The sequence below is a fragment of the Corvus moneduloides genome, chromosome 2 (genome assembly GCF_009650955.1).
Source record: "Corvus moneduloides isolate bCorMon1 chromosome 2, bCorMon1.pri, whole genome shotgun sequence".
In the NCBI taxonomy this organism is placed as follows: domain Eukaryota; kingdom Metazoa; phylum Chordata; class Aves; order Passeriformes; family Corvidae; genus Corvus; species Corvus moneduloides.
This window is the reverse complement of record NC_045477.1, coordinates 108,264,477-108,275,191: the sequence shown is the minus strand read 5'-3', so window position 1 is coordinate 108,275,191 and position 10,715 is coordinate 108,264,477. Positions and strand designations below refer to the sequence as shown.

Sequence of the window (10,715 nt, the reverse complement as noted above, 5' to 3'; positions counted from 1 at the left end):
GTAGGGGAGAAGCTGCGACGGAGCAGAGGGAAGACAAGCGGGCAGCAGCTGCCTTCGCTCCACGGGCAGCGGAGCCGCGGGCGGTGCGCGGGGGCGCTGCTGCCGGCGAGGGGCGGGCAGGGCAAATGATAAACGAGGCGCGATCGGCCCGACGGCGCCGCTCGCTCTCAGTGCCGCCGACGGGAGCGGGCGCATTGTCCCGGGAAGGCACGGCGGGGTGGAGCCGGGCTCCGCGCTGGGCTGCCCGGGCTGTCTCGTTAGGGGAGGGCGGTGCCCAGCTGAGCTGAGCCCTGTTCCGCGCCGGCCGCCTTCAACTGGCCTCGCCTCGCCTCGCCTCGTCCCGTCTCCGTGCCCCCCCCGGCCGCGGGGAGAAGCGCGGGCAGGAGGAGGGAGGGAGGGAGCCGCCTCACCCGGAGTTTGCCCAGCTGTTCGCGATGGGACGCGGCCCCGCCTGAGCACCTGCCGGCAGCACCGCGCTCCCCTCGTCCCTCGACGCCGCTATGGACAGCCCCGCGGGCGGCAGCGCGGCCGCGGAGCCGGCACCCCCCGGCGCGGAGCCGGAGCTGGCGGCCGGGGGCCCGGCAGAGGCCGAGGCGGCGGAGTTGGGCTCGGCAGCCCCGCGGCCGCGCTGCCTGCGGGCCGTGTACGTGCTCAACGACCCGCCCAAGGCGGGCACCGGGGCGCGGAGCCCCGAGGCCGGGGCGCGGCAGTGCCTGCTGCGGGCCTGCGAGGCCGAGGGAGCCCAGCTAAGCACCGTCAACTTCGGCGAGCTGGACTTCGGCGAGACTGCGGTGCTGGACACCTTCTACGACGCGGGTGAGCGGGCTGGGCTGAAGCGGGAGGCGGGGCGGGGGCTCAGGCTTGACCTGCCCCGCGCCGCCCTCCCGGGTCGTGCAGGGACACAGCCGGCAGGAGTGCGGAGCGCTCAGTGAGGGCGGTGCCGGAGAGGGGGAGCGGGGCTCTTGGCGAGAGGTGTGGGGACAGGGAAATGGGTGCGAAGGGATCCTGGTGTAATGCGTCCAGCACACTGAGGAGGAGAAGGTTTGGGAAAAAAGTTCAGGCTCTTACAGAAGCTGCTTGAGTCACCACGGTGCGTTGCCCCAGCAGAACTGTGGATCCTACAGTACCAAGAGCTCTAAGGCGTAGCAGAGCTCCTCCTGGGGTGGCTTGCCAGCCTCTGATCTGGCTTGGCTAGAGGCTTCATGTTCACCCACTCTCACTCCAGACTGTGAAATTGGCTTGTATGTGAACAAAGTGATCCAGTATTGCTCTGAACAAGGGCCCCGAGGAACACTTGTGGGTATTGCCCACCCTGTTCAGGTTCCAGCTGTTAACAGGTGTCTGATGGTTCAAAAAAAAGCTACTGTCCCTTCACTCAAAAATGCCTGACTAGTTGGGCACTATGGCAGAGAGCTGTGAGCTTTTTGAGCACACAGAGGAAGCCTCTGAGCCAATAGGTATTATAAACGAATCAAGGTGAGTATGTGGACCTGTTGCTGGCATGCAGACATACATATTTCTCCTATCTGTATGAGCCAGCATTAGGAAATGCAGGGAATTCACAGACTCCAAAGATGGAAAGTACTCTTTAAGTCCATGTTGATGTTCATCTTTCATAAGAACTTTGTTTTGTTCATGAGATGTGTTGAAGAATATTTCTTAAAACTTCAGTCTTATTTTAAATTCTTATATGATTATGAGTCCATTTCATCCCAGTAAGTCTCCCAAATATTGAGAAACCTCACATCCTTTTTTGTCATTGTTTTTTTCTCAGTCGGTGTTTTTGTTATATCTCTACTAGCAAGGTTGACAAATGTGTAATATATTCTTTGTGTGCCTTGCTACACAAACTAGCAATTTCTTTTATAGCCCTTCTGAAGGTAAGCATAATAAGGTACCTACCAACGCAAAATTATTTCTCCGTTTCTACTAATAGCGCTATTAATGTATTAGACACACACCTGCAGTGCAGTGTACTGAGAAGCTGAGACAGCTATTTAAAAGGTTTTCTTAAATTGCTGCATTCTGAAGTGAGTGCCTCTTCTCTGGGAATGTGCCCTAACTTTGCAGATTTTTGCGTTCAAGTAATCTTGTCAGACCAAGATCATTTTATCACTATTTAATTCATTATTTAATACTATTTTGTAATAGTAAAATTTCTTTTTACTGGATACACCTTCAACACTCTTATATCCAGATTTTGTCAATTAAAAACTAATTGAATAGTCCATAATCAGGAATTGTTCCAGAGACTGTTAAAAATAGTCTTTTTGTGGATTTCTTTCCAGTAGCAACGATTTGAGATCAGCCAGGGAGACAACATTTTAGTTTGGATTATGTATGCCTGGGATTGCTGGCATCTATTCAGTTCTTAAGAAGAACATCGTTAAGAATAAGTTTTAATATGAACGCTCCTATGGTTCATGATGAACTTTGTGTCAGGAAGTTCCTGTGTGTTTACTTTAAAAAGAAAAAAATCCGAAGAAGTTTTATTGCTGCCTGGGTAAGATACTGAGCAGGTGTTTCCCATACTGAAGATATCTCTTACAGTGTATATTTACTTTCTGTAGCTGGGGGGCAGAGCCTTGAAAAGCAGTCCCTCTTGCTTTGTAATGAGTGGGGGGTTTCTAAGAGATGCTTGCCTGTTGCCATCTCTTGGTTTGCTAGTGGAACCTTAACCATCTACTAATGCTTAATGACTGAGCAGCAAAGACCATCTCATTGTGAGTAGTATCTATGGCTCTTTGTTAAAAATGTTATCCATTAGCCTTTTTCCCTGACTGTGTCTGAAATTGTAGTCATTTACTCAGCCATTAGACAACCCCCTCCAAAGCAAGTTTACCTACCGTACTTGGTATGAATATATAAGTACATTTTGTGACAAAATCAGCAAACTTTAAGGACAGAGTGCAATGAAAAAGATCCACAGAAACCTCTTTCCTGTATTCAGACAGGTTTTCTGGTGGATGATTTTTCAGTAGAACACTGGGAAAAGTGCTGAAAACCCACTTATATTCCATAATCAGAGTATATGTGTGTTTCTCCTTGATTGTAGCCATTACTGACTTCCCATCATTTGAAATCTTAGCATGAATGGAAGCATGACTTACACCTTTAGTCAGGTATTGCAGACCTGCAGGTAATGCAGGGATGACCCTGACCTTAAGAAATCACTCAACTTTCTAAGGTTTTGCTGTGTTGAGGGGGAACTACAGCACTTGTGAGAGGAAACTTAAAACTTGTGAGGTAAGAGCTTGATAAAAGAAAGATTTCTTTGCTCATTGTGTGCTAGAAACAAGCTGTCAGCAAAGTAATTTATGGTTTTCAAAAATGGGCAATGATATCTGCCTAGTAGAGGAGCAACAAGGATGCTTGACTGTATCTGTGAGAAGAAAGAAAGGTAATATTTTTGGAATAAAACCGGGTATAGGCCATTAGTGTGAAGTGTTTTTGCAGAGAATAAAAGCAATTTTCCCTATGAACAGTGAGCCTAGGAGCTAACTGAGAATTTAAAGTTTCTTCAGAATTATCGCATGGAGAAAATCAAACTGTAGGCACTGCAGTGCATTCAGAAACAGCTTGAGAGACACAGTGAAAAGGTGAGTGTGACTTGGCTATAGTGGTGTTACAGGTAGAGTGATTTATAGCTGCAAAGGATGTTCCTGTTCTGAATGTACTAAGAAAGCAAACATCATGTCAAAGTCAAATGTCTGATCTGTACCTCTGTTAAGGTGATGTTAGATAGAAAAAATGTAGGTTTTTTTTCCTTGTCTACTCAAAACTTTATCAAATCTTAATGCTTCCAGTGCCACACAATAGGGTATTGCTACAGCAATAAGTGAAGGAGTGTACAAAGTACAGTTATACAGATTTTGGATGTTCCCATTTTGGTTTATGAAATCCTGTCTCTGTAGCTGATTATATTTTTCCCTCATGAGGGATGTTCAGTAGTCTGTTTTGAGGCTTGGAATATTTCTTTGACCATTTGACCACAGCATTTAGAAGTTACTACAGTCAGCAAGATGAAAATCAGCTGAAAGGAAGACAACCTAGAGAGAGACCGGTGTACTGAGAAATAAAGCTAAATGTTGACCTGAGATTAATTAGTATTCCTCTGACAATCCAGGAAACTGTCAGATAATTTGTGAGTATAGGGGGAATATTTTGAAGTCTGTTTCTGCTGTCTTGCTATGTATGAACTTCTATAACCAATATCCTGTGTTATAAGGCAGCCCCAAAATGTGTGCTCTCTGCAGACCTGTCATCATCCAGAGCTAAGACTTGGGAGTGAGCCCAGAGACTGAAACATGGGTCCTGCTTATTTCTGTACTATAGTTGAACCACTCTTAACATAACCCTAATTTCTTGTCCCTGAAACTCTTTTTCTTCATGTTTCACTGTGAAAGGGGAAGGAGGAAATATATTTGCTGGATCCTAATTTTCAGGCTCTGGCACCCACTGGAAGAATCGTTGTTGCCTGTTCCCAGCTGCTTTCCCTGAAACCCTCTGCCCTCAGAAGGCCAGTGTCCCCACTTCAGAATTGGCAGGGGTGCTTCAACTTCGTCAGCCCAAAGGCTGAGTGTATCAGGTGCAGTAAACACTTGTCACTGGTTTAGGATAATACACAGTGTGGTACCGGTGTAGCTTAGCTGGAGTCACAGCTTCCCTTGCTGACTCTGCTGCAGGGAGTGCAGTCTCTGACAGGAATGACAGTTGAGGGCAATAACTTCTTAAGCTTCATCAGACCTTCCTGCTGCAGTTGATCTTTGCCTCTGGGTGTGACAGTGAGCAGTGGTGGAGTTAAGGGTTAGCGCTCTGATGCTTACTTCAGCAGGCAGGGTTTGCTGTTTTTCTGAGGAATACTTAAAATCTTTCCTTTCTTTTCCCATGCAGCTCACTCAGTGGCTAGGGGTGTATTTGCTTTAAATCTCAAAGAATACAAAAATATGAAGAGAAGCAAACCAACTATCTTCAGAACAGGAAGGTGGTGGATGAGAGGCTGGGCTGGGTATTGTGCTGCTTTAGTGCAACAGCAGAGCTTTTGGGACCTGATCTTTTTTCTCTGTGTGGTACTGCACATCTAGAGCGACTTCAGGTGTCTCCAGCAAAGCTCTGCATTGTGACATCAAACCAAATATTCTGATAACAAAACCCTGTGATATACCCATATTGTAGTCCTTTTATATCCAAGTGTGTGAGGCCAGTTTTAAATGACAGTAACAAGCCTGATACAATCAAGTCTGTATGTCACTATCATAAAACAGTTTAGGTTGGAAGGGACATTAAAGATCATCCAGTTTCAATCCCTCTGACATGGGCAGAGACACCTTCCACTAAACCAGGTTGTCTGCTGTCCAGACTGGCTTTGAACACTTCCAGCGATGGGGTATCCACAACCTCTCTGCGTAACCTGTTTCAGTGCCTTACTACCCTCACAGTAATCTAAATCAGCCCTCTTTCATCTTAAAGTCACTCCCCCTTGCCCTATCACTACAAGCCTTTGTAAAAGGTCCCTCTCCAGCTCTCTCATTGCCCCCTTTAGGTACTGCAAGGTGCTATAAGGTCTCCCCGGAGCCTACTCTTCTCCAGGCCAAACAGCCCCAGCCCTCTCACCCTGTCTTCCTGGGAGAGGTGCTCCAGCCCTCTGATCATCTTCATAGTCCTCCTCTTGAACCTCTCAAAGAGGTCCCCACCCTTCTTATGCTGGAAACCCCAAAGCTGGATGCAGCACGCCAGGTGGGGTCTCACAAAAGCAGAATAGAGGGAGAGAATCCCCTCCCTCAACCTGCTGGCCACGCTGCTTTTGGTGAAGTACAGGACATAGTTGGATCGATGATCTCTGAGGTCTTTTCTAACCTAATTAATTGATTCTGTGATTGGTTGATTAATTCTGTGATTCATGCACTTTCAGCTTCCTTAGATGGTTTCAAACCTCCTGTTCTACAATGGGCAGTTCTTCATTCTCCCAGTCCCTGTCTTTTCCTTCTGTGACTCTGGTGGTGTGGCTGGAGCATCTGCCAGTGAAGACCAAGGCAAAAAAGTTACTGAGTACCTCAGTGTTTCCCATATCCTGGGTAACCATGTGTCCTGTTTCCTTCTGGAGACACATCATATTTCCCTATCTTCCTTTTATCTCCAACGTACCTCTAAAAGCTTTTCTTGTTGCCCATGATGTCGCTGGCCAGATTTAATTTTATCAGCGCTTTAGCTTTCCTAACCTGATCCCTGGTGGCTGCTCAGACAATTTCTCTGTGTTCCTCCCAGGCTATCTGTCCTTGCTTTCACCCTCTGTAGGCTTTGGTTTTGTGTTATGATACATCTCAGGTGCTGTGACATATGATGCATCCAAGAGGCGTATTTTGCTTTTATGATATTAGCTGGGGTCAATTTCCGACATTTCTTTCAGAAATGCTTATTGGTATTCAGAGATTTGCATGTTTTTGTTTAACAGTGGAGACCATTATTTTCATAATCAGAATAATGGAAAGGTTAGGGATGGAGGGACCTTAAAGATCATCTTGTTCCACCCCGCCCTGCCTTGTGCAGGGATGCCATTCACTAGATCAGATTGCTCAAGGCCCCATGCAGCCTGGCTCTGACCCTTCAGGGGTGGAGTATCCACAACTTCTCTGGAACCTATTCCAGTGCCTCACCACCCTCCAAGAAAAGAATTTTTTCGTAACATCTAACTTAAACCTGTCCTCTTTCAGTTTAAACTCATTACCCCTTGTTCTCTCCATTGTAGTCAACATATCCCAAGACTGTCAGCTGTGATAAATGGCTTTGTGTCAACCCTTTTGCATTTTCTGTGTGTAACCTGAAAGGCTTCACTTCGGTTCAACTTGCATATGTTCTGTGAAGTAGCTCCTTTAATGTCAGCTGAACGGGCTTAGGAACCTGCAAATAAATGACCATAAATAGGTAGAATTTTCTTTGGTGTATTGCCATAGACCAAATGCAAGGTCAGGACTGTATTCAGAGAAAGATACTAATAACAAAAAGAAGAAACGGAGAACCTCTCTCTAATGGAGAGAGACTCTGTTTTATTACTTCTCCTTTTGGAAGATCTATTTTTAGCTGTGATGGGTCATGTGGAAGGAGATACCAACAATCCAAACCCAGTGTAAGTCCTACCTTTTTTTTGAAGCTTTGAATGAAGCGGTTTGCATCTCTAAAAATCTGATACTAGCCATGCAAATTTGGGCTTCTTCCATTGTTCCACGGTGAGATTATGAATAGGTGTATGTACTGTCTATGTGAAGTGACTCATTTCTGTGCCATGACTTCTGGATAAAGGAAAAAGAGTGCAGTTCTTTCTTTTCCCAGGTTTCCTGTGCATGAAACTTCCTTGCATGAGAAAACCCCAACAAAACTATATAACAACCCAGACTACAGCTGTCTATTTTCTTTTCTTGTCTTTCTTTCCTCCTGAACTTAAATACTAAATTTGAGAAGGCTCCTCAGAATTCGACTGTGTGACTGGGTTTTGTAGCCAGAAGCATGTCACATGATTCTTAGCTGTTGAATCAGCTAACAAGGAATCATCTCTCTGAATACAATATAAATTGTGTTTCTGCTATTACTCTGCAAGTAATACTTTTCATTGTGTGATTTTAAGTCTTATTGAATTTCACTAAATAGACTTAGAAGCTTTTACACCCATTACAACCATTACAAATGACTTCGAAAATTTGAACATTTAGGATTATTCTGAAGAGAGGAACAACTGCATCTATTGAACTGCCTGAGTTTTGAAGACCAATTATTGTCACACAGCCCTTGAAAACACTGCAGTTAAAGTGTGTTTTGGTTGTTTGGGCTTTTGGGGGGTTTGTTTGTTTGTTTTTAATGTTGTTTAATTGTTTTTTTAAAAATAAAACTTGCAGCATTTTCTGGAATTCTTTCTATCAGTGAATGTTGTTCTGATGTAGTTTTTTTCCTCTGATAGGAGGAAAGAACTGTGCTGGCTATGCATACCAGTCCACTAATTCTAAAGGTCACTTTTTTTTTAAAGAATTATATGTGAACATATTTTTCATACAGTTCCTAAGTTGCTCTGAAAGAATCTACTCTGCCATTTGACTGTGAGATGTTGGTAAGCAGATCTCCAGTTCTGCCTTTTTGCATTTCGAGTTGACTCTCAGTGGCTCCCAGCTGCTCATCTCCTTTGCAGTGATTGCATGCTTGTTCAGTCTTGCTGTGCTATGTGTAGCATATTCTTCATAGGTTTAAGAATTGTTTCTCTTAGACCTGAAGTCACAAAATTAGGTCAAAGAAAAATGAAGGAAGTGTTTGCTTATGTGGGTTAATTACACTGCTTTAATTTCCATCCTCCCATAAAATAGACAAATTATGGCAGATATGTGGTAGCTCATATTATGTTCTGCAGTCATGCTCTTATTTTATCAGTGTAATCATACATTGCTTTTTTAATTGTTAAATTACACTTGCACATACTTACTAGTTAAAAAGTAACTAATGTTCCTGGTTTGCCTTGAGGTAAAGCTCTTCTGATGTGTAAGGACTTGTGCAAAACCTAATTGAGATCTCGAGATGTTTTGGTTTCCTCAAGATGGACTTGTGTCAGAGTAGTAAAGAGAAGGCTCTTGGCCAGGAACAAGAAGTAGGATACAGTGACTATGTGCATGATTATTATTTGATTTATTGCTAATTCAGTGTCTAAATACTGCTGTAATGCAGCATGTAAATAACTCTATCTAAAACAGATAGTAGTGCAATAGGGTCATGGTCTCTCCAGTTATGAACTTCAGTGAGACCCCCTTGCTTTCTAAACTCAGAGAAATTTAGGTGTCGCTAGGTCCACTTAGTCTCAGATTTGGTCAACAGTTTATGTCTAAAGGCTTATAATATAAGCAGATTTGGCTAGAAAAGTGCAGGTTAACGGTCTTTGGCCTCAGAGAATTCACAATTCCAAAGCAACAAGGCACCTATGTGGCTGCTTTAGGATTTTATCTCCACATGTGACTGGATCTTAGTGTTTTTTACTCACCTGTCAAAAAGTCAGTGTTTCCTATCTGTAGGCTGGACATACGCTGCAGGCTTCGGTGCTGGGAGGGGGCTCCACCTGGAAGCTGCTTGAAACACTGGGAATCTATTGGCCCTGTCTCTGCCAGCATTTTATACCCTTATGCAGGCCAGTGTGCACCAAAGTCAGTCCTGAGTATCTTGACTCCCCCGGCTCTGAAGTGCATTAATTATGCATTCAGACAGTTCCTCCTGCAATACTCACCTGGTGTTCTAATCCTAGGAAAGCCTCATTGTGATCAGGGACTGCAGAAAGGGAGAGGGTGTGTGGAGCTGTGTTTGGAGGATGCATGCAGTATCTTTGTTGAGTCAGCATCACAAGCCTCAAATTCAAACTCTGGCTGCAAACCTGGAGATACTCAGGGCATGCTGCTGCTGCCATGCATATGGAGGAGCAGCTGCAGGGGTGTTATGTGGCTGAAATTTGGCAGTCGAGATAAGTTTAGGGTCTTCCTTAGGAGGGCCTCAGTGTGGTTTGCCGCTTGCAGGTGAAATCTCTTAACAGGGTAGGCTCTGTTTGCCATGCACTTCAGGAGGGATGTGAATTGCTTTAGCCTCAGGCTACCTTTGAACAGCAAGATGGGTGCCTGAGGCTGAGCCAAGAGAGGGCTCGAAGCTGTTGCTTTATCCTGTGCCCTGGCACAGGCTGGATATAAACAGCGTAGCTCCAGTCTCGGCTGAGGTCAGGGGAATTCAATGGGCAGTCAATGGGTCAAATGTGTCTCACAGTATAATTTCACTCTACCTGTCTTCTTTCAGAAGTGCTGCAGTTACTCTCACCTTTTCCTGTGAGGTTGGGCTGGTTATAGAAACATGTCAGGAACAAAAGTTGTATTGCTGTAGTCTGCAAGGAGGAGACATGAATTCTGACACAAGTACTGGATTGCTGTGTCATGGGAAACCACTCATGCTTTTTTTGTCCTTCATAAGGTCAGCCTGATGAGGTCAATGATTCTGCTGTGGTGTTCAAGGTGGTACAATTAAAACTTCTCAGATATTCTTTGGTAATGCTTCTGAGCATTTAAAGTTTTGTCTAAGTCAGTAGTTCAATAGCTGTTATGTCTTGGAGTGCAAAGCCCGATAGGATTCACAACCTTAAAACTTGTACTCCAGCTTTTATTACATTGAAGGTACATGATCCCAGCCTTGGTTAGCATAATCTTTCTTTAACTGGAGCAGGCTCTGGTGACAGGCAGAAATCTGAAATGTGATGAAACAGTAATGACACTGTTAGGACTACATCCCTAGCCTTCTGCTGATGTGGGATGGTACAGCTAAATCCAGCAGTAAGGGAAGTACTCCAGTTTATCATAGCAGAACCTGGGCACATATAGTAGTGTCTATTCTAGTATATACTGCTTTTATTCTTAAATTACATTTTAAAAGTCTTCAGTATCTCTTTAAAGCAAAACACAAGGAGAATAATCTCTAAGTGCTTTTTTAACCCTGTTTCAGTATAATCTTTTTTGTTTCATTTTGTATCATGTTATGGAGGGAAATGTCTGGATTCTCTGCGTTTTGTGGGGGTTTTTTTCTGTTCAGGAAAACATGCCCTCATGCACAGAACTGTAGCTCAACCACTGGTGGTCATGGGCCTCTCAACAATTTGAAAAGTGTTTATTACATGATTTCTAAAGCTTTTGAAGTGTATGCTAAAAATGCATTAGTTC

General features: G+C 44.5%; 1 protein-coding gene across 3 annotated transcripts in view; it reads left to right on the top strand.

Moving 5' to 3' along the window:
• The first annotated feature begins 219 nt into the window (after nt 1-219).
• The window catches only part of MAP3K15 (mitogen-activated protein kinase kinase kinase 15), an 86,518-nt gene continuing 76,022 nt past the window's right edge, over nt 220-10,715 (top strand). Inside the window, exon 1 of one of the 3 annotated variants that reach the window (XM_032100763.1) lies at nt 220-816. In XM_032100763.1, the coding sequence (XP_031956654.1) occupies nt 501-816 (316 nt within the window). In that variant the 5' untranslated portion in view covers nt 220-500. The remainder of the gene's footprint in view (nt 817-10,715) is intronic. The other 2 variants (XM_032100764.1, XM_032100765.1) reach the window with 2 other exon arrangements.